This window comes from Artibeus jamaicensis, unplaced genomic scaffold, assembly GCF_021234435.1.
Source record: "Artibeus jamaicensis isolate MK-2021 breed Jamaican fruit bat unplaced genomic scaffold, CSHL_Jam_final contig_391, whole genome shotgun sequence".
Classification (NCBI taxonomy): Eukaryota; Metazoa; Chordata; class Mammalia; order Chiroptera; family Phyllostomidae; genus Artibeus; species Artibeus jamaicensis.
In genome coordinates this window covers 19,137,662-19,162,630 of record NW_026521814.1, presented here as the reverse complement: position 1 = coordinate 19,162,630, position 24,969 = coordinate 19,137,662, and the positions used below count along the sequence as shown (strand labels likewise).

The following is a 24,969-nucleotide window of genomic DNA, read 5'->3' as shown; positions in this document are numbered from 1 at the left end:
CCAGGGTTCAGATAGAGTTCTTAGTTATTATAAGTATTTCCTTTAACAGTAGTATAATTTTCTCTGTCATATTAAATAGTTGTAAGTTTTTTGAATTGAACAGGAAATTTAAGTGTGTAAATATTTAAATTTGCCTTCAATACTAGAATTTTAAATTACAGTATTTTATGCATTGTGAAAGCATTCTGAGTCAAGGTAAAAGTAAAACATAAATAAGGTGTTGGGGTGGTGATTTTTTAAAAATGTGGTTTAGATATAATTCTCTTCATTGTATAGGAAAGTAGGGCTGTAAGATTCAGGTGCAATTTTACCTCAGTCTTTTTTGGGAGGTGGGGTTGGGAGAGAGAAGTACTCAAATTTTATTTAATTGTATTGGTAATTTGTTAAATCTTTTGATTTAGTCTTCTTGGTAAGCCTGTCATACTGTATTAGTCTAGAATGTATTGATAATTAGATATAGTAGTACATATATATATATATAATTTTCTAAAATGTGGTATTTTAAAGGGTAATACTTTTAAGAATAAGAATAAATATTATATATTTATACTATTGTGGCTGTAGTAGGATCAGATAGTCTTTCAGTTGTACCAGCTGCAGGCTATGTTCTTAAATAAGGTTGTCTGTGGTTACTTTGCCCTCAAAATGAAGTATCTTAATTTTTCAAAATGAAAAATGAGTTAAGGTGTGGAAGAAGAGTAATCTTTATAAACTGAGACATCTGGGTAGTTGGAATTTTGCTCTGCTACTTTAATACAGTAGGGAGTCCTTCTTAGTTGAATTATTAAATAAGTATGTCTTTTTGCCAGGATGTATTTAATAGATGTTAGCTTTTAGTCAAGTTATTGTTTATTTTTTTCTCTTTTGCCTCAGTATCCCCCCAAGTGTCTCTATTGTATTAAGAAAATAAATTAAGTAGGTTGGTTTCAGAAAAAATAAAATTGGGCCTAGGACTTAGTGAATAGTACCTATGATCCTTGTATTTGTTTACTGGTGATTTTGAGTGATTGTGGTATGCCAACAATACACACACATGTAATAGGCCTTAAAACTTTTTATAGATTATAATTAGTATTATCTATTTAACAGATGAAAAAACTGAGACACAGAGAAGTAAAATCACTTTATTATGGCTACATAGAAAGGAAGTGATGGAGCCAGGATTTGAAAATAGACAGCCTATCTTAGAGCTCCTGTTCTCAACTACTAGGTTAAATGTTTTTTTTTTTTAAGATTTTATTTATTTGTCTTTAGAGAGAGGGGAAGGGAGGGAGAACAAGAGGGAGAGAAACCAATCAGGTGGCTTTCACCCCAGCTGGGAACTGGCTTGCAACCCAGGCATGTGCTCTGACCTGCAACATTTTGCTTTGAGGAATGAAGACGCAACTAAGCCACCCTGGTCAGGGCCAAACTCTTATATAAATACAGGAAGTTTGGTATGTTTAGACTTAGGGTAAATGAAGGAATATGTGATTGGGAGAAGGAATTGTACCTGTTATTGCTAGTTCTGTATACTGTGATAAAGACTATTCTGTGATTATACTTAAACTTTTAAAAAAAATTATTGATTTTAGAGAGAAACATCAATTTGTTGTTTCACTTATTTTTGCACTCGTTGGTTGATTCTTGTTTGTGCCCAGACCAGGGATTGAATCCATAGCCTTGTCTTATCTGGTGATGCTCAAACCACTTGAGCTGCCTGGCCAGTGCTGTGATTTTTTTTATATGAGACTTGTACTTGGGTAATTATAATTATTACAGCAATTATTAATATCAACTAACATTTTTAAAGCACTTAGGTGCCAGCCCCTTTTTTCAATCCGTACATTCTTTATCTCTCTTCTAATCCTCATAATGACCCTATGAGGTAAGTACAAATTTCTTCATTTATACATGAAGAAACTGAGACTAGGGTATGTTACGTTATGTAGTTAGTTAAGGCCATGTGGCTAGTAAGCAGCGAAGATTGAAACCCGAGTCCATCTTATTCCAGAGTCTGTGTCCTCAACCTTTATGGCATACTGTCTCCCAGTTCATTATGTTTAGTTATAGCTTACTGAGCAGTGTGGGGGAAAGGTAAATCAATTCCAAGGAAAGGAGATTATACACCATTTATTTTTCCATTGAGATGAAATTATATTCTCTTTGTTTTCAGTGTAAGAAGGATGAGCCGCTGAATATATATTTTTACTTACCTGATTAAATCCTTATATAGTAAAATTTGTAATCATGGGAAGTAGGTATGGTAGACTATCATTTTTATTATTTGTTAATCACTAATTAGAATGGATAGCTAATTTTTTAAGTAATTAGAATGTGAAAGACAGTATATGTCATAAAAAACTGAACATAATTTGAAATCACTTTAAGATTCTGCATTATCTCAGTCTTGTTTATGAAACTTGATTTTTATTATGTCACTGATGTGAGGAAATGCTAATCTGTAGCTATTTTTATTGGGATAAATTCTTCAGTTATGTAGTTCTTAGTTATTATTTTATAGTGTAGTATTTTTGGAAGTGGATTAATTAAAAGGGTTAATCTACAAGAAATAACTAGTCTATTTTGAGGAAAAGTCAGATATATTTTAATATTTATGATGTTGAAATGGAATTTACATAGTAGCCTTGTGTCAGTTTCATTAAAGATTATGAAGTTCTGAATTTCTTAATGTTAATTTTAATTGTATCTAATGTGAGAATTTGCAGAGTTCTTACTGTGTTCCTATTTCCATTTGGAAAATATAGGAATGTTTGCATTGATTTTTATAATTTGGCTTGGAAGGAAGTTAGGTGGTATTTGAAAAATAGTTTCAGTTTGAGCTGAGTGCAAGTCATTCAATAACTATTTATTCTTATTCTTGGCTACCATTTCTTTTTAAGGTATGTAAAATTTCATGGTTTTGCTCCTATTTTTATAGTTGCATGTAGTCTTTATTTTTCCTTCCAGAAATATTTTAAGTTGATTCAGAAAGAATACCATGAAACTGACACGGTTGTACCCTTACACAATATTTGAATATATATGAGTAGTATAAACTCTGTGACTATTGTATACGACAACTTGCTAATTAGAAAATCTTTAAAATTGTAGTACCATAAATTTCTAATCTTGTTTTGGTATTCATAGTCTGCAGTGCATAAGTTCTCTACTGAAACGTATGTTATAGCTTGACCATTGTTTACACGTAATTTTCTCTCTTTTTATTACAATGCTTCCCCAGCAAGGACAAGTTTGGAAGGTTTGCAAAGCTTTTCACCTTCCCTCTGCCCGCTTGCCCGCTTTCAGATCAGTTTCATGTTTCATAACTTCTCTTTCTGCAATCCACAACATAGCTATAGGAAACAATGAAAAAACATCAAATTGTAGTGATGTATTTTCTCATATATAGTAGAGTAATAAAAATTTTCAAAGGACACATCCTTTTAAAAATACAATAAAAAGTTAAATAGGAATGTTTTAATTTTAGTGATTCCCTAAGAAATAATGTCTCATTAGCAAGCAGTTAATTAAATGTCACATAATGAAACAGTGAAGAATATTGAAGATTTATTCTGTATTGCTAAGAGTTCAGATAAAAAGTTTTTAATAGTAATACCTTACATTTATATAATTCTTTACAGTTTAGAGAATGCCGTACTGCTGATGTGGTTAAAATGTAAACATTTCCATTTGTTCTGTGCTCAGGAGATATGTATACATATATATAGAACAGATAAAGATTTATTGTTTGAAATGCTGCTGGTATAATGGAAAACACTGCTGGAACTCAGATGTTCAGAGGAACAGGCAACACACTTTAGTACTGTAAAACAATTTTAGCAGCTTCCAGTTCTTTTGAACTAGGGTTCTTGTATTAAAATGTTCATAGTGAACAAGGAAAACATTTTGGAAAAGACATTTAAACATAAGCTTTTATTGTATAACACTTAGAAAGAAACATTTTCAGTATTTTACCTAATATAAATTTTGTAATATTTTATTAGCTTCAGATGAATACAATACTACCTCAAACCAAGAATTTTTTTTCCTTTTTCTTTTCTTTTCTTTTTTTTTTAGGTTTGAGCTTTTTCCTTCACTGCTGTTCTGCGCTAACTGCTTTAAAACTTTCCATGCATTTTTTTTTCAGTAGAAGAACATCTCTGTACTGTCTCCCATTGCATATTTCAGCTGTGACAATCCCTGCACTTTGCCTATTCATTTTATCACCTGCTCACCAAAAGCAATAAATATCTCTCAGTTCTGATTGCAGATTTGCCATTGTTTCTTGTTTTTAGAGGGATGCATTTCACTTTTTTTTTTTTATCACTGTTGTTTTATAGGCATGTGGAGACCCCAAGGCAAAACCATCCTACCTTATTGACAAAAATCTGGAATCTGCTGTGAAGTTCATAGTCAGAAAGTTCCCTGCTGTAGAAACCCGCAACAACAATGTAAGTCATCTAAATTTTTCTATTACTTAGTTTTAGCTGTCAAGGGAAAGTAATGGTCAGTAGAATTCTTAAAGTAGCTCTTATTTATCTAGTTCTTTGTATTTTGATGTGCAAATTACGTATACTCATTAAGGTTTTTTAGAGATAATGTTCGCATCTCTGAAACTGGAACTACAATGCCATTTTATTGTGCACAGTATAAGATCTTAACTTCTTATATACTTCTTCCCTCTCAACTTGCAACAGAGTAAGGTAATAGATATGTATATATTCCAAATATTTATATGACTAGTTGGGGAGTTTTTTCATATAGCCATAAACGTAGCTTTGTTTTGATGTTAGTCTTTATAGAGCTTGTATTTGTTATTAGTAATTAAGGTTAGTTTTAAAATATATTTGTTCCTTTAGCATTTTTATAATTAAGAAGAAACCCCCTTTTGAAATTTAATAACCTAACAAGGTGATGGTGTTAAGATCTTTGTTATCCCATATTACTTTTCTCAAATGAAGTTTTTTTTTAGTATATTAAAATATAGTCACTTTCAGAGTTTTCCTGATTTCAAATAGTATACCACTTTCTCATGGCTCATAAAATCTCTGAGCTCTTCACAGAATCTTTTAAGAACTATATATGTAAATTTTCATCAGAGTAAACATAGTTCAGGAGTATGATGTGTTTTCTTAGAAAACTGGCAAGATTTGATTCAATATATAATCACCTTAATGACAGTAAAACTTTTGTTAAAATGTAAATAAGGAATGTTTGCTGTTCTTGATTTGGTAGGCAAACTGTTAATAATAATACTGTTTTTTCCCCAATAATTTTACTTCCCTTCTCAACTTGTGGCATAACATTGATTTTCAATAACAGCTTTAGTGAGATATTTATATCATACAGTTCAGCCATTTAAAGTGTACAATTCAGTGGGTTTTTTGTACATCTGTAGAATTGTGCATCTAATACCGCAGTCAATTTTAGAATATTTTCATCCCCCCGCCCCCCGCAAAGCTTGGACCCATTAGCAGTTACTCCTGCCAACCCCTAGCCCTAGGCAAATACTGATCTACTTTCTGTCTGAATGCCTATTCTGGAACTTTCATATAAATAAAATCATATGATGTGGTTTTTTGACTGGCTTATTTCACTTAGTGTAAGGTTTTCAAAGGTTATTCAAGTTGTAGCATGTATCTGTACTTCATTTATTTTTATTGCCAAACAATATTATATTATATGGCTATATCACATTTTTAAAATATATTTTATTGATTATGCTATTACAGTTATCCCATTTTCCCATTCCCCCCCTTCATTCCCCTCCACCCTGCACACCCTCTCCCACCCACAGTCCCCCCCTTTAGTTCATGTTCATGTGTCTTAAGTTCTTTAGCTTTTTCATTTCCCATACTATTCTTGCCCTTTCCCTGTCTAGTTTCTGTCTATCATCTATGCTGCTTACTCTCTGTACCTTTTCTGCTTTCTCCTCTTCCCACTCCCTTGTTGCTATCCCTCCTTGTGATCTCCATTTCTGTGGTTCTGTTCCTCTTCTAGTTGTTTGCTTAGCTGTGGTTGTTAATAATTGTGAGTTTGCTGTCATTTTACTATACATGTTGTTTATCTTCTTTTTTATAGATAAGTCCTTTGAACATTTCATAATATAAGGGCTTGGTGATGATGAACTCCTTCAACTTGACCTTATCTGAGAAGCACTTTATCTGCCCTTCCATTCCAAATGAAAGCTTTGCTGGATAGAGCAATCTTGGGTGTAGGTCCTTGTCTTTCATGACTTGGAATAGTTGTTTCCAGCCCCTCCTTGCCTATAAGGTCTCTTTTGAGAAATCCGCTGACAGTCTGATGGGAACTCTTTTGTAGGTAACTGTCTCCTATCTCTTGCTGCTTCTAGGATTCTCTCCTTCATTTTTATCTTGGCTAATGTAATTATGATGTCTTTTTCAGCTCCTTGGCTGTCTGACTTCCATACAGTTAAATTTTCTTTCAGTTGTGGTCAGTTCTGTCTTGTTCAGGCCCCTTTGTGACCAGATATAAACTTTCATGCCTCCCAATTCTGGCTTCAGGGGAAGTCTGAGCTAAGGAACTCTGTATTTTATTAACAAGAAAATATAGTTTTCCCAAGAAATTTTAAAAGGCATTTTAAGCTGTTGTTCAGGTGTAAGTTAAAACTATTTTATGAAACTTTTTAAAAAAATTTTTTAAACTTCATTTCCCCCTCTATTTACATCTAAAAGCTAGCTTGTAATTTATTTTAATTTTTAAAAAATATTTTACTGATTATGCTATTGTCCAAATTTTTACCCCTTTGTCCCCTTCTACCAGCATCCTTCACTCCCTTAGGTAATCTCCAGCCCATTTTTATGTTCATGGGTCATATGTATAAGTTGTTTGGCTACTCCATTTCCTATACTGTATTTTACATCCCCATGACTATTCTGTAATTACCTATTTGTATTTCTTAATCCTCTTACCTCTATACCCATTTCTTCCTTCCCATCTGGCAACCATCAAAATGCTCTCTATATCCATGATTCTGTCTCTGTTCTTCTTGGTTACTTAGTTTTTTAGTTTGAGTTGCTGATAGATATGTATTTATTGCCATTTTATGGTTCGTAGTTTTGATACTCTTTCTTAAATAAGTCCCTTTAACATTTCATATAATAATGGTTTGGTGATGATAAACTCCTTTAGTGTGTTTCTTATCTGGGAAGCTCTGTATCTGCCTTCGCTTCTACATTATAGCTTTACTGGGTAGAATAATCTTGGCTGTAAAAGCAGGGATTTCCCTGCTTTTCATGACTTTGGTTATTTCTTGCCAATCTCTTCTAGCTTTCAAAGTTTCTTTTGAGAAATCAACTGACAGTCTTAGAGTATTTAGTCCCCTGTAGGTAACTGACTGTTTTTTTCTTGTTGCCTTTAAGATTCTCTATTTTTCTTTAACCTTTGGCATTTTTTAAATTATGATGTGTCTTAGGGTGGGCCTCTTTGCATCCATCTTGTTTGGGACTTTCTATGCTTCCTGGACTTGCATGTCTATTTCCTTCACCAAATTAGGGAAGTTTCCTTTCATTATTTTTTCAAATTTCCATTCTTGCATTTTCTCTTTTTCTGGCACTCCTATAATGTGAATGTTGGAATGCTTGAAGTTGTCCCAGAGGTTACTTGCACTATCCTCGTTTTTCTGGATCATTTTTCTTCTTGTTCTGATTGGTTGTTTTTTTTTGCTTCCATATGTTCCAAATCATTGATTGATTCTCGATTCATCCACTTTACTGCTATTTCCCTGTAAATTTTTCTTTATTTCAGTTAGTTAGTGTATTCTTTGTTTTCAACTGGGTCTTTTTTATGCTGTTGAAATCTTCACTAAATTCTTTGAGAATCCTTATAACCAGTGTTCTGAATTCTGCATCAGATAGATTGCTTATCTCCGTTTTGTTTAGTGCTCTTTCCAGAGTTTTGATCTGTTCTTTCATTTGGGCCATATTTCTTCATCTCCTCATCTTGGCAGCCTCTCTGTGTTTGTTTCTCTGTATTAGGCTTAGAGATTCCCAGGCAAAGCTAAGCTTCTATCACTTATTTTCTTTGTAGTGTGGCTTAATGTAGTAGGTGTCCTGTAGGGTCCAGTGGCATAGCCTCTCCCCTATTACCCAAGCTGGATACTCAGAGGAGTGCCCTTTGCGTGTGCTTATTATTCCCTCCTCTTGTAGTTGAGCTTTGATTGCTATTGGCAGGTCAGTGGGAGGTATTTACCTAGGCTAGTCAGCTATAAGGACTGGTTGTAACCACTGACCACCAACCTCCACCCTCCATGGAGGATCAGCTATCAGGGTCAGGGTGGCATTGCTCCAGTGTAGTCTGTAGCTGCCCACTGAATGTGCAAACTCTGGGATTTCCAGGTATTACAGGCCAAGGTCAACCCCCACCTGTGTTATGCCCTGGGCCACCCTGCCTGAGCTATAAAGCAGTCTGAAGTGGCTGCTACTTGTCCTGGGCTTGGAGGTTTCCAGGGGAAGCCAAGCTGTGAATCTAGGCTGGCTGCTGCTAGGACTGGGCCTGGGGCTACTTAGCATGAAGTACAGGAGCTGGGGACTTACTGAGGCTGCTGTGGCTTGAGGATTTAGGAAATTGTAAGGCATGAGCTAAGACCATTCATGTGGTTTACCATTCATGTGGTAAAGTCATAGTTAGCAATTTGGGTGAGCATGGCAGTTAGGTGGGAAGGAGTCTCAGGGGATCTCCAGGGTGGGCAAACAGTGTTGGCAAGGTTGATGGAGTCTCAGATATGGCACCTGCCTGCTCTGTGGCTCTGTGTGGGGAGGGCTCAGCAAAGAGACAATGACTTTTCCCCTCCTTTTTCTCTGGGAAAAAGTTGTCCCCCAGCTCCCATCTTGATACCAGACACTTCAGTTCTCCCTGTATGCCACTGGTGCCTTTCAAACTGCTACCCTGATGCTGGAGCTCAGATAGAAGTGAATCTGTAAGTCTCTGTGTGGATTCCTTAAAGGGAACTGCTTGGGACTGCAGAAGTTTCTTCTACCAACTCAATCCTTGTTGGTTTTTGTAGCCAGAAGTTATGAGGACTACCTTCCTGGCCCTGGAAGCCTGGGCTGGGGGGCCTCTTTTAGGGCTAGGACTCCTTGTTCCCAAGGTATCCCACCTGAATTTTTATCTACCACGGATGGATGTGGCAACAGCCTGTTTTGTGTCTCTGCCTCTCCTACCAATCTGGATGGATATGATTTCTTTAATTTTTGTTCTTGTCAGACTTCCAGTTAGCTTAATTTCTGACAGTTCTGAGTGATGGTGATTCCTTATTTTAGTTCTAATTTTGATGTGGGTTTGCAAGGAGGTGAGCTGTGTTTGCCTAATCTACCATCTTGCTGGGAAAAGTAGCTTGTTGTTTCTGAAACAAAAAAATATCTGGCACAAAACAACATTATGGATATTGCTTATTGTATATTTTAGTATAAATTTTTAGATATGATTCCCAAAGTAATGGGAAAATGATATAAATTACTGTCCTGTATGTGTTGAATCAGGTCTGAGCTCCATAAGGATGAATACATTGTTAGTAAGACCGATGCTTCTAAGAGTAATTTAAGGATTCTGGCTGAGGTACAGGCTGTTATTGAAACAATTTGAAAATTAAATTTTTAAACTTACAGGGATATTTTGTGTTATAGGTATTATCTCCTCTCTCAAGGAACACAGTATTATAAGGTACTATAATAAATTATATTTTATTTAAGGTCACTCAAGGAAAGAAAATAATAAAGCAACTCTAAAACTATTACAATTGTCAGTAAAGTTGGTTCAGGGACATATTGTTAGAGTCTGTTTTTAAACACCAAATTTTATTGCTAGTGCTTGGCACATAAGAGGCACCTAAGAAATGCTTGGCAAGTCAATGAACCAACTTGATATGCCTTAACTTAGCTAGCTTTCATTTACTCAAACATTGTCTTAGATTTATGTTAGGACTCAAGCTTATCAATGCTTTTTAAACATTTTGTTATGTTATCAGTTAAAAATAACTATGTAATAGAGCTATACAAATATTTCTCATTAATGCTTTACTAAAAGTAACATAGAAAAAGAATGAGTCCTTGCTTCTTAAAAACAAATGTATATTTGGGGTGGGTTGGTGGTATGGGAGATGGTTGTGGATAGGCCCTTGACATACGCACTGTGGTTTGGTTAGGAGTTAGAAGGAAAGGATGAGGAAACTAACCTGCCAAGTTAGTCTCTCACAGGGCGTTCTTTATCGTGGCGTGGCTGCCATATGGTGGTTGTATACTGGTTAAGAGGATCGACTTTGGAATCAATAATCCAGAAATTGAGGCCTGGTCTTTCCACTTCTGAGCCAAATGATTTTGGGCAAATCATTTAACATCTCAAGGCTTCTTTGCTCTTATCTCTAAAATGGTGCTAATACTAATCTCAAAAAGCAGTTTAATGTCTCCTAGAGGACTTAGTAAATTTGTATGACAAGTTGCTTTTGCAAAACTGGGAAGCCATTATTCATATTACCTCTCTGACTTTTTTTATCTACTTTACTGGCTTTTATTCTAGCTGCCCTTTAACTGTGATTTTTACATGACCTTCCCCCTTCCCCGCCAGTATATTTGTATGAAAACATTGACTTCCATGGTTTCAATTAAGTAATATGTTATTGTGTGTCTTCTAGATCTGAATTCCAGCTACCCTTTGGATAGCTCCACATCCTAGTAGCAAATTGGGTGTCCAATATTGAGCACATGATTATCCATTATTTTAGTGTTTTTTTGTTTGTTTATTTTTTTGTTTATTCTCTGCTTTGAGCCATCAGAAAGCCATATGACTTTTATAAAATGTCAGGGTGGTCATTTAGGGCTTGACAGCTTTAATATATCTCTTGAATATATCTCCTTCAGGTCTGTGTCTCCTTATGGGACAAATGCTGTGACATCCTAAACTGGTTTTCTTTCTTTCTTTTTTTTTTTTTTAAAGATTTTATTTATTTTTAAAGAGAGGGAAAGGGAGGGAGAAGTAATGGGAGAGAAACATCAATATGTGGTTGCCTCTTGTACGCCCTCCACTGGAGGCCCGGCCTGCAACCCAGGCAAGTGCCCCAACTGGTAATCAAACCAGTGACCCTTGGATTTGAAGGCCAGCACTCAGTCCACTGAGCTACACCAGCCAGGGCCTAAACTGTTTTTCATGCCTCCTAATCTACCCTCTGTTGCCATCTCTCTTCTCCCTTCCCCCTTCCCCCAGCTTCCACTAGGGGAAATAGAATGCAACAAAACTTTCTCTGTGATCCGTCACATCTGTTTTCCTAGACTATGCACTCATCTTTGATTCCTTGTTATCTAGGATATTGTAGGCCAGCAAATAATACTTCTTTTTTGAAAGGATTCATCTTGTAAAATTATGTGACAGGGAGTTTGTGTATATATAGATATCTATATATCTTTACACACACACAACACAGTGGGCAAATGTAGGTTTACAGTTCATATGGAAAATAATACAGTAATTAATAAATAACACAGGATCAAACTGTTTCATGGACTCATGACTGTTAACCTACTTTTGCCCACCCCTGCATACATACACCCCCCCACCCTTCTCCAATGGAAATTTAAAGAAATATATGGTCTTGCTCTATTAAACTTGCCAAAATTCAAAGAATTTTTATACAGTGAGAACTGACGTGTCAATATTCCTTTAAAAAAGTTATCATCATCAATCAGTTACTCTTCTACATGTAACAGTCTTTAATTCAAGCTTGAATAAACAATAAATAAAGGAATGAACCCCTCACTAGAAGATAATGTTATCCTTTTTTGATGTGTTTAAAAAGTATTTGAAATAGGTCACACGCTGGCAGGGAATTGTATCAGCATTAATGACCCTACCTGATATGGTTTAAATTTTTCTTTCTTTTTAATTTTTCCCAGAATAACATGAATACATGGTAGTGAATCAAATAATTTAGGATGCAAAGTGAGTGTATCTCCTAACCACTCTTTCCTACCCTAGTCATGTTCCTTGGAGAGAACTTTGTATTTTTAGTATTTCTGGAGGTTATCTCCAGAACTGTAAGGACTATACTTTTATTATCATGAATATATATTTGTTTACCAACTTTAAACAGTATCTATTCTTTGCTATAGAAAATGAGGATTTAGCTCATTAAATTTCTTCCCATTACCCTGTCCCCTTTTCCTGATGCTGGCTTTTTTGTTGCTGTTGTTAATATTTTTGGATCATTGGTTACTTCATTTAAAAACTTTTAAGAAATAAAGTTCTTTTTTTATATCCTCACTCCTGGTAATTTATACTTTTATGTTGTCAAGATTGTTACTGATATCTTTTGGTTTTGTAATCATAAATGTTCTGAGATTGAATTATATGCTGATTCTAAAAATAAAAAAACTATTTTAATTATTCCTTCTAATAATAAGAATAAAGATATGAGTGTTTGTTGTTATTACTTCATTGTCACACTTTGAACTTTCTTATAAGTGCAAAAAATAGATTTATATGTTTATAAATAAATTTATACTATAATATATTACAGAGAAATGAATTCTTCTAGAATTTTTTGTGGTTAAAATTGTTTCATAGGTACAACATAATTTTCTAGAATCACAGCAGGTCCTTCCTTCAATGTCATTTTGTTACAATGTTGATGAAATGCCTTAGGAACTAAATTCTTGTTTATGTTAATTAATTAGCCTGTGGTAAATTGGTTTTGTTACATATCAGTTTGCTTAAAATCACAGAACCTATTGACCACGGTAAGTTAGGACTTACTGTACAGTTATGTGCCTTTGTAGAATTCTTAAATTTATCCAGCTTAATAATTATACCATCTTTGTATAAAATTTTTTTTCTGGCATCAACTATCGTATTACCTTGTCTTCTAATTCTCCTCAGGACAGTTTGGGTAAGCCTGATGGATAGCTTTCACTCTGGGACATCATTGAGTTTGGGAATCTGCTGAAATTGTGTACAGAATTTATGTATAAATGTATTTTTCAGCTTTCTTCATTCTTTGCTTTATATGATTGCAAAAAATCTCTTTTAAAATCAGATAATTTTGTGAATCTTCTATATATAATGGAACCTCAGTTCTCAAACTTACCTTGCTCTGGAAAACTGTTAAGAGGCGATTTGTTTGAAAATTGAATTTCCTTATTGCCTGAGAGACATGTGACTGACTGTTCATTGCTACTGACTATTCATCGTGACTGACTGACTGTTCATTACCGGTTATCGGTTTGAAAGGTTGTTGGGTCAAGAATTGAGACCTTACACAGCTGAGACATTTTCTCCATGAGCCATTTGGTTGAGAACCAAGACATACGGGAACTGAAGTTTGACTATTCTTTTTTGTTTGTTTATTGTTACTCGGTTACGGTTGTCCCTGTTTTTCCAACCCTTTGCCTTCCTCCACCCAGTCCATCCCCCACTCTCACAGTCAGTCTCCACACTGCCTTCCATGGGTCATTCATACATGTTCTTTGATTAGTCCCTTTCCTTCTTTCAACCGTTATCCCTCCGCCTCCCCTCTGGCCGCGGTCAGTCTGTTCCGTGTTGCCATTGTCTCTGATTCTATTTTGCTCATTAGTTTATTTTGTTCATTAGATTCTTCTTTTAAGTGAGATCACATGGTGTGTGTCTTTTGAAACTGGTGAATATTATGCTAAGTTTTACTGTATTTTTAACTAAACAAAACTATAATCATAACCATTTCAGCTTATGGATGTTTTCTGTTTTCCCGCAGAGTCTGCCAGTGAGCATTATACTGGGGTTTCACAGCATAGCCCCCAGGAGATGCATTCCTGGCATTCGCATTCATCTTTCCTTTTTTTTCAAATTTGCTGAAGTTACATCTTGCCTCTAGCTATATTTCAAACAGTTGTGACTAATCCCTTTGGTTGAAATGGTGATTGTGATACCTTTTACAGTAGCAAGAGGTGTTACCAATACATTGATCAAGATGTTGATCTATATATATATAGATATATGATTCTCTATATATGATCTTATATTTGTATGTGTATGTGATCATATTAATATAACTCATATTCATAAACATAATAAAAGATGTATAAATATATAAATGTATATTTATTATATATATATTGGGGGGGGTAATTTCTTTGAAGGGGCTTTTAGCCACTTTGACTTGGTACCCTTTTAGCATACTATCTTATTTTTCACAGGAGATTCGGTCTTACCTCTTATTAGATCAAAAGTTGTTGCGGGTTTTTTGCTTTTTTTTTTATTCAAGTACAGTTGTCTCCATTTTTTCCCCACCACTTCCCCCTGTCCCACCCATCCCCACTCCCACTTTTTTTTAATACTATATTTATCTTTAGAGGGGAAAGGAAGGAGAGAGGGAGAGAAATATCAATGTATGGTTGCCTCCCGTGTGTCCCTTGCTGGTAACTAGCCTGGAACCCAGGCATGTGCCCTGACTGGGAATCGAACCGTGGTTGTTTGGGTCCCAGGCTCGTGCTCAATCCACTGAGCTACACCAGCCAGGGCCCCACCTCCCACTTTCGATCCTACCCCTCTTTGGCTTTGTCCGTATGTCTTTTATACATGTTCCTTGATGACCCTTCCCCTTTCCCCCCTTTATCCTTCCCCTCTGGTTACCGTCAGTTCATTCTTTATTTCCATGTCTTTGGTTGCTTGTTTGTTTTATTGGTCAGCTTTCACTTATAGGGATTTATTTTATTGATTAGCTTTCACTTATAGGGGAGATCATATGGTATTTGTACTTCACTGCCTGACTTACTTCACTTCACTTAGCATAATGTTCTCCAGATCTATCCATGCTGTCGTGAAGGGTAGGAGCTTCTTCTTTCTGCTGCGTAGTATTTATTACACTGTTTAAATGTACCACAGTTTCTTGATCCACTCGTTTACTGATGGGCCCTTAGGCTGTTTCCAGCATTTGGCTATTATAAATTGTACTGCTATGATGGGGTGCATAGGTTCTTTTGGATTGGTGTTTCAGGATTCTTAGAGTATAATCCCAGCAGTGGAATTGCTGGGTCAAAAGGCAGTTCCACTTTTAGTTTAATGAGGAAATTCCATACTGCTTTTCACCGTAGGTAGGTACACCAGTCTCCATTTACACCAACCATGCACTAGGGTTCCCTTTTCTCCACAACCTTGCCAGCACTTCTTGTTTGTTGATTTCTTTATGATGGCTGTTCTGACTGGTGTGAAGTGATGTCTCATTGTGGTTTTAATTTGCATCTCTCTGATGGTTAGTGATGCTGAGCACCCTCTGGGCCCTCTGTGTGTCCTTGGAGAAGTGTCTGTACAGGTCCTCTGCCTGTTTTTTAATTGGATTGTTTGTCTTTCTGGTGTTGGGTTGTATGAGTTCTTTATATATTTTGGAGATCAAACCCTTGTCCCAAGTATCATTTGCAAATATATTTTTCTCATGTGGTTGGTCCCCTTTTCATTTTGCTGATGTTTTATTTAGCCATGCAGAAACTTTTTATTTTGATGATCAAAAATTATTTGCCAAGACCCAAAATAAAAGACAGGAAAAAAAACTGCAATGGAGTAAATAATAGATTTGAAAAACACTTTTTAAGAAAATTCTTCTTAGCACTAATTTTGGCTAAAAATGTTTTAAATAAATCCATTTTTTGAGGACAATAATACATATATATATAGGACAATACACTTGTCTGAGTTCTCATTGTCTAGGGTAGGATAGAACATACATAGAGGATGGGGAAATAAATATTTTTAATTGCCTTTTTTAAGGAGTATTTTATTTTGGGAGAGAATTATATACTTTCTTGGCACAAATAGCCATGGCTGCTTTCTTTTGCCTTGGGGCCCTTTATGCTGTTTTAGTATCTGGAACAATCTTTCCTCCCCATATTCTTTCTCTAGGCTAACTTGTACTTGCCTTTAGGTCTATACTTAGATATCATTATTTCAGGGCAGCCTTTTCTAACCCTTTCACATTAGGTAAATTGCTGCATGTATGTTTCCATAGTCTTGTCTACTTATCATTCAGTTTTTTATTTAAAACATTTACTGAATGCCTTTTATGAGACTACCTATTCTGGGAATGGGGATCCAGCAGTGAATAAACAGATAAAGTCATTACTCTTACAGAGCTTACCTTCTGCTGGACAGATAGACCATAAAAAATAATTGAAACACAGGTGAGTTTTAAGAAAAATAAAGCAGAGTAAATGAACAAGTATAATAGTGGGGGGATGCTCATTTATTAAGATGCCCAGGGAAGGCCCTACTGAGGAGGAGGCATTAGGGCAGATGTTTGAAGATAAGAGGAAATGAGGTCATTTGGAGAAATAAGATTCTAAGATCTTTGGCTTGAACAAATACAAAGATTTACAGGGGTAAGGAAGCAAGAACAGGTTTGGGTTTGGGTAACTAGATAAGAGGTGTACTAGAAATCTGAGTGGGGCACTGAATAGTCAGTTGTATACAGATTATCCTTACAATGATTTGACTGATGATTTTTCTACTTGACAGTGGTATGAAAGCAATATGCATTTGTTAGAAACCATACTTGTAATTTTGAATGTTGATCTTTTCCTGGGCTAGTGATACATGATAAGACACTCTTGTGATGCTGGACACTGACAGTGAGCTGAAGCTCCTGGTCAGCAGCTCCCAGTCAGCAAGGTTATCACAGGGCTGAACAACCAGTACTCTACAGTGTATTGTGTTGCCAGCAGTTTTTGGACAGTGTATTTTGTGTTTTTACATTTGATCATGTCTGCAAAACACCCCTCTGTGTCTCCTTTTTTTTGCTGAGAGGAGGAGGAAGTACTACCTTTGTTACTATCTTTCCCATACTATTGTGCTTTTTAAACATCTTTCATGTTATTACCAGTTGGTGAAGGTCTTTGTCTTGACAGGCATGTGGTAATTAATCGTAGTTTTTCACCATCTTTGAACCTTGAATATAGAAGTTAGTTGTGGTGTTATCAGCTTTTAAAACTGGACATTTATAAAAAAAAGTGAGTTTACTGTATATCTACTTATGCAATGGTCACTAGACTATATGCTTCTTTAGGGGCAGGTCAGAGTTTTATTCATAGTTTTACCCCCGGCTTCTCTTACAATGTTTATGTATGGGTTACTTTTCATCTTATTTACATCTTTGAATAATACCTAAGTACTAGGAATTTCCCAGGTAAAATGATAGTGCATGTCCGCATGAAAGTATGTTGATAGCAGCTTTCATTATGCATAATGGCCTAAAACTGGAAGCAATTTAAATGACCAACAGCTGATGGATAAGTACATAAAATGTAGTCTGTTTATATAACAAAATACTATTCAGCAGTTCAAAGGAACAAACTACTAAACATATGATATCATCGATGAACTCCAGAAACATTAGGCTAAGTGAAAAAAGCCAGGTGCAAAAAAGTGTACTTCGTATGATTCCATTTTATGGGATGTGTCTAGGAAAAGGAAACTTACTGAGATGGAAAACAGATTAGTAGTTGTTTGGGGGTGGGGGTAAGAATGGGATTAACTGTAAATAGGCACACAGGAACTTTTTGGGATAATGGAAATGTTCTAAAACTGGATTCGGTTGGCGATTGTACAATTCTATAAATTTACAAAAAATATTTAATTGTTCATTTATGATGGGTGATTTTTATGGTATGCAAACTGTATCCATAAAGATGTCAAAACAAGTGGTATTGAGCAACCAGAAATGGCATTTTAGAAAAAACAGTTTATTCAGAAATAAGGTTTTTGATTCTCAGCTATGCTCAAGCTTGTTGAGTTTACTAAGGCAAAATTGTAAAAAGAGTATTTTCTAACATACTGTACATTAAAAGATACTCTCAGGACCAAGTGATAATAGACAGAGTAAGAGAAACTTAAAAATTAAAAAGTCAGCTGGCAAGGACTTTTTAATGTTGGCAGATTACCTTGCACATGTCAATAGCACTCAAGTTTATCTTGACATAAATAACATTGTAATTATTGATTACAGTGATGACATCTAATCAGTAAGAAAAGCTTGATTATTTCTGTGTACTCAGGTTATGAAAGCAGGGTAATCACATATTAGAAAGCTTTAAAAAAAAATCCTCACCTGAGGATATGTTTATTGATTTGAATAGAGAGAGGGAGAAACGTGGATCGATTGCCTCCTATATGAACTGATTTGTGGGTTCGAACCACTAACTCTGGCATGTGCCTTGACAGGGAATCAAACCTGCGACCTTTTTGTGTACTTGATGCTGCTCCAAACTAACTGAGCAACCTGGCCAGGGCTAGATTTTTTTCTTTTAACTATTAAAATCTAGTGTAAAAGTACTAGTATCATTTATATTTTCATTTATAATGAAAATGGTGCCATTATATTAGGTTAGTTGTGTTATCGTTAACACAGTGTGATGTCTTTTATACAAAGATGTTACTCCTCACCAACCACACCATACTAGGACATATAATTAATTATTTTCTAGTACTAGTGATAAAATTAGTTTCATTAGTTTGTGCTAATTTGACTATCTTGTGACCGGAAATATTAAACTTCCAAATTTTTCCTAATGTAAGTTAATGAGCTCAGGTGGTGAAATAGAGGTTGTTTTAATTTGTATCACTGAATTTTAGATTAATCTTTATTGCAGTTACCTAGTGCTGCATAATAGACTACCCCAAAACTCAGAGGGCTTAAAACAGCTTATTCATTGTCATTCTGTGGTTTAACTGGGCAGTTCCTCTGCTGGCCTTACTAGCCTTAGGTAACAGCTGCATTTAGTTGGTGGGTTGGCTGGGGATGGGCCCAGCTGGGTTAACAGGATGCTGAGCCTCTTTTTCTTTGTCATATGCTGTCTCATGCCTCTTCACTCATGGCACTTTAAAGCAGTGCTCCAGAAAGAGCAAAAGCTGAAGCCTTAAGGCCTCTGAAGTTGTGTCTCTTCTTCTGCTTTCTATTGCTTAAAGCAGGTCACATGCCAGCTGAGATTGTAAGGGCGGAAATATGCTCAGTTTTTGATAGGAGGATCAAGTCCTATCAAAAAAGGACATGGATATGGTCTCTACTTTTTTTTGCCTTTCTGTTTTTTAAAATATAAAACTCTTCTGTTCTTTGCTTTCCTTCACTAAACAGGTGACCAGCAATGTAAACTTGAACAAGGGCACTTTAATATATAAAATGAAGAGATTGAATTAGGGCAGTTCTTAAAAGCTTCATTCTGTGAAACTGATAAAGTTAGGATTAAATACAACTATTTCCTGAAAACAGAAGCGCTTTAGCTTTGCTTGTTCCTAATTCTTTTGTGTCAGTGTATGGCAACTTGAATGTTGAAGTGTATTGAAGGGATGTTTTGAATTTTGAAATCTTGTTTCCCCTGATTCATATCCTCGTCTAGTCTGTTTCTGTGTCTGGAAAGTGAGGGTAAAAATATACCTTAATTAGGAAGATGAAAAAAGTTCTGGAGGTAGATGAGGGTGATGGTTGCACAGCAATTTGAATGCATTTTTAAGTGTGAACTAAGCACACTTAGAAGTGGTTAAAATGTTAGACATTATGTTAATGTATATTTTACCACAATGAAAAATGCACCTTGAAAATTAGTTGTGCAGATTAAATTTAGCAACAGATCTTTTTATTTATTTATTCTTAAATAGAATTTATTGTGGTGACATTGATTAATAAAATTATATAGGTTTGAAGTATGCAATTCTATGTTCACCACCCAAAGTCAAGTCTCCTTCCATCACCATTTACTCCTCCTTTACCCTCTTCTTTCTCTCCTCACCCCCACCTCTCTGGTAATCACCATACTTTTGTTTGGTCCTGGAGTCTTTCTTTTTTTTTTCCTTTGCTTAATCTCTTAACCCTTCCCACTCAGCACCCAAACCCCTCCCCTCTGACAGCTGGCAGTCTCTCTGTTCTCTGTATCTGTGAAGTGACAAATTTTAAAGTAATGCTTATTTTCTAGGTAAGGGTTAGGGTAACTTTTCCTGAAATGTATTATCCTTTGCTCAGAAAAATGCATTTCTAAAATACTGACTGCCGGTAGAATCTTTTGTATGTGATAAAAGAAAAGTTCTATAGTGTCCTGTGAACCTTTTTAAAAATGACTAATCTTTGTGTTAATTTGGATTTTCAGGCAATCCTTGGAAATTTGCATATATTTGATATAAATATGTCATCCTCTGTAGTACCTTATTTCTTTCTTTCATGCTTTTCTATACTGAAAGGTCATAATAAAATATTTTGTCCTGTTTTCAGGATTTATTCAAGGGATTAAATCACTACTTCGTGTTAGGATGCAGAAATTCATTTGAGACATGATTTGATATCTTTGTTGAATTCATTTATAATCAGTGCAATTTAATAATTGCCTCTATGAGTTTTATGTTGAGAAACTTGAGGATTGATTATTTATTTACTTATTTACTTATTATAGTGCATTGCTGTGTACCAATATTCTAGATGCTGGAGATATAGCAGGAAGTAATACAAATTTTGCTCCCATGGACTTTAAATTCAAGTTGGGATGTTAGACAAATGGCTAAAAGGAATACTTACTTTAATTTTGGAAAGAAGTGGTAGGAAGAAATAGAAGGCAGGTTAAGGAGTTAAACTAATGAGGGTGTGGAGATTATTTTAGATAAGAGTGTTCAACAATGACTTTTCTGAAGAGAAGTGAGGTGAGGGAGTGAGGTATGCGTGGAAGGAGAGAATAGCATCCCAGACATGAGAAGGAATACGAATGCAAAGGCTCTGGGGTGGGTGCAAGCTTGGCAAATTTGGTGAACACTGCAGACCAATATTGAGTGAGGCTGGCTCTTAGAGGAGACTAGGTCTTAGAGATAGGCAGGAGTCCTTTTAAGATTTTATTCTGGTAAGGACTTTGTGTTTTATTCTGAGTGTGATGGAAAACCATTGGAATTTTCCTGTCACAATGAGATGATGAATTAAGAAAACCTTGTTATGGATGCTGAACCTAAAGAACCACTGAAATAATATTAAACCAAGAAGGTTTGCAAAGATAGTATAGAGTTCCTATATTCTCTTCACCTGGTTTTAACATCTTACATAACCATCACTGGTATAATTTTTTGAGGATAGTTAGTATATTGCTTTACAATGCCACTCTCCTGCTGCTGTGTGGAGAAGAGTGAAGAGGCAAGAGCAGAAGTATAGAGACTAAGTAGGAGGATGCTGTAGTAGTCCAGATGAGAGTTGATGACTGCGGGGGTAGCTGTACAGCTCTTTAAAAAAGGTGTTTTATTTTTTTTAAAGTCTGGTTTAGAGTATCATACTAAGAAGTAGAACAGAATTGTCCCTGAAACCAAACTCTGCACTCAGTTGTTTATTAAAGGAGCAAACAAATAGGATAACTTAGATGGAGAAAGTAATTTATGCATAAGCAGTGTTGATAATGAAAGAAGATAATTTAAATGTATGAATAAAAAACTAAAGCTACATTTTTTCCTGTTGAAAATGAGTGAATTGGCTTTTGTACACATTAATTTCTTATTGTAATTTGCTAGTACTTTGAAAGAATGAAAACTGTACTTATTTTCTAGATACTTATCTTGGTATGGAAAATGTTTTTCCCCCTTTTATTTTTATTGTTGACACTAATACAGATGTCCTCATTCACCCCTTCCTTCGTTCTTTGCCCATCTTGACCCATTCCCCAAGCCCCCTTCCATCTGGCCATCATCGTATCTATGAGTTACACATGTATGTTCTTTGGCTAATCCCTTCACCTTCTTTCAATGAGTCCCCCTCTTACCTCTCCTCTCTGACAGCTGTCAATCTGTTCCATATGTCCATGCCTTTGTTTATATTTTGTTCATCACTTTGTTTTTTTAATTGAACAAAAATTAATTTCCAAGATTTTTATGTACAAAGATAGGACCTTATTTTGCAGTCTTCTTGGCTAAAGTTTATTCTAATTAAGTTTTTACACATTTTACTTGAATGTTAAGAATAATGATCCATAGTTAGAAATTTTACTTTAAAAAGTTGTACTTATTTTTAGAGATGGGAAGGGAGGGAAAAAGAGGAGGAGATATCGATTGGTTGCCTGTCACACACTGCCAGCTGGACACATGGCATGCAACTCAGGCACGTGCCCTGACCGGGAATCACACCAGTGACCTTTTGGTTTTCAGGCCAGTGCTCAGTCCACTGAGCCACACCAGCCAGGGCTATAGTTAGAAATTTTAATTAAAGCATTGTACATGTATATATTTTGTTAATATACTTAATCTGTGTATTCATGATGTGCTATTAAAGAGAATAGAATCAGTTCCTCTTGAAATTGTGCTTTTCTAATGTATCGTTGTATAACATCAGTTTATTGGTGTAAGAACTGATCTATGTTCTTACACCATTTTCTGATTTTTGTTTTTTAAAAGACCTTGTTTATTTGTTTTTAGAGGGGAAGAGAAAGAGAAAGAGAGGGAGAGAAACATCAATGTGTGGTTGCACCTCGCATGTCCCCCACTGGAGTCCTGGCCTACAACCCAGGCATGTGTCCTGACTGGGAGTCGAACTGGTGACCCGTTGCTTCTCAGTCTAGCACTCAATCCACTGAGCCATGCCAGCCAGGGTCCTGATTTTTATTTACTATAAGACAATGAGATGATGAATTAAGAAAACCTTGTTATGGATGCTGAACCTAAGGTTCAATACCTTTTGGTAGTTTTTACTCCATTTGAAGAACTAAAATGTAGCTTTTTTCCTTTTTTTTTGCAGTTGAGGCCTAAGAGAATTGAAGACACTGCTTGTTGTCATAGTTAAATTCTTTCATGCAGAGCTTTATTAAATTTATTTTCATTAGATATGGAACATAACTGTAATTGTCTCATAGAGATGTTGAGGGGATCATGTGAGATACTTCCAGAGTCTTTGGAATAATACCTGGCAAAGAGTGCATATTCAGCAAATATTAGTGGTGTTGGGATTAATTAAAATACCTTTATTTTTGGCTTATTTTGAAGAGGTCGTCTGTGAGCCTTATTTGTTACTCACCTACTATTTAACGAGCAGCTTCTGGTTGCCAGGCACTGTTACAGGTCCTCATGTATATTATCTTCGTTAACTGTACACATCAGCTCCCATTTTGATGATGAGGAAATCAGGTTGTGAGAGGTAAAGTCTTTTAGCTGTGGTAGCATAAAAGGAGGTAGGCTTCCTAGCATCACCTACCAAAACATGTCATCTTTCTTACGTTGATGTGTAAAAGTCTTCTAAATTTGTCCTGATCACTCATCTGATTGATGTTTGTATTGAGTACTTTTTTATGTGCAGAGCTGTGTTATAAAGGTTGTGTAGATTATTTGATACAATGTAAAAAGTGGTACTATTAGAAATAATACACATTTTGAAGAGGGAGATACAAATAACATTGAACAGGGAAGAGGTTCAATCCAGGCTGTTTCCTGAAAATGCAGTTATCATTTAAACTAAGTGGTTTAGGAGTCGTGGGATTTGGATATACAATAGATAAGTGGTGCAATTAGGACACCTGATTCGAGGAAAGATTAAGAAAACAGGAAATATGTATAGAACATAGTGAATTCTTTTGACTACTGTGTATTGTGTATGGGAAATTAAGATTGGAAAGATAGTTAGGGCCAAATTGTGTAGAGCTTTGAAAACTTATCTGATTATTTTGAATTCAGACCTCTGTTAGTTCAGTAAATTATTTAGCCACTGTAGAAGCTATTTATGTTTGGTTTTGGGGGAAATAAAGTTGAAGGAGAAATTTAGACTGTAATGAGATTTTATTAACAAGGGAGGTGCTAGGCATGTGCAATAGTAGAAAAATTTTTTTAGGAGTAAGATGATGAGATTTCTAATCCTTGCCCTGTAATTAAGGAGTTATAAAACTTGGGGAAGATTCTTTTAAGTTTTGTGGGCATTAAGTTCTGACTATGTGAAGTGAATGTTCAAAGGATCATTAAGGCCTATAATAAATATGATGGTGAACGTGTTATTTTTGTCCAAATTAGACATTGAAAGGAGGCACTATTAATAATGAGGCTCAGCAGAGACCATATTATACTTGTGCCTCTTATCCTGTTATTATGAGTCTACTTTCACCTGTTACATATTTTCAAAACTCAAATTTAAAGCACTGAAAAGTAAGAAAAGGGAGTAAGACGTCAGTCATAAATGTCTGATGTTGTTGAACAAGGTAAAGGTAGTGGTAGTGTAATAAATATGGAATAGAATCATTTTAAAATAAGTATCTTTGATGTTGTGGTGGTAATACTTAAAAATGTACATAAAAACATAGAATTGTTTTGAAACAGATATATTGTTCAAAATAAAGTCAGCTACTCATAGGTAAAGCTAAAAAGAGTTACATAGCACTATAAGTATATACCTTCATTTGCTTGGCATTTGTGCAATGAAATACTTCATTTATGTATCTTTTTCAAACATAATTAATTTTTAAAATTGCTTTGGGGACTTTAGTATTTAGGGTAATTGACCCTGTAGTAATTGACTCTACCAAATTGCTAGGCTTCTGTTTTAAATAGTCTTTTTATAGTTTTCTGTTTTTTGACTCTTCTCCTGATGTTATGTTCACTGCTTTAAATACTCTTGCTTATATGATAGTTTAATGCAATTATATATAGAGGCACCTCTTACCTCACCCCCCCCCCCCCCCCCGGTGTAGGCAAGTATACAAAGAACAGTAAGAGGACCTCAAAACTGTGAGGGCTTTCTCATAGCAAGTTTGAACCACTTTCTCATTTTTTCTCATTCAAGTAGACTAGTGATTCTTAGACCTTTAATAGCATTCAGATCACCTCAGTATCTTGTTAAAAGGCCGATTCTGATTCAGTAGGTTTGATTTAGGCCTGAGGTTCCACTTTTCTAACAAGGCCTAAATGATATGGAAGTTGTAGACTGCACTCAGTATCAAGGTTCTAACTGTTTTATTGGACTTCCGGCAGTCTTATAATAGAGGGCAGTAAATATGACTGGATTCTTTCACAAATCATATTACTGGTAATGGT

The 24,969-nt window shown here is 35.4% G+C and overlaps 1 protein-coding gene across 5 annotated transcripts in view; it reads left to right on the top strand.

Annotated features, from left to right (window-relative positions):
* The window catches only part of NCKAP1 (NCK associated protein 1), a 93,933-nt gene that overhangs the window by 11,730 nt on the left and 57,234 nt on the right, over positions 1-24,969 (top strand). For 3 of the 5 annotated variants that reach the window (XM_053665085.1, XM_053665084.1, XM_053665086.1), the window contains exon 2: positions 4,323-4,433. In XM_053665085.1, coding sequence (XP_053521060.1) covers positions 4,323-4,433 — 111 coding nt within the window. Of the gene's footprint in view, positions 1-3,223; positions 3,242-4,322; positions 4,434-24,969 lie in introns of all 5 variants that reach the window. The other 2 variants (XM_053665083.1, XM_053665082.1) reach the window with 1 other exon arrangement.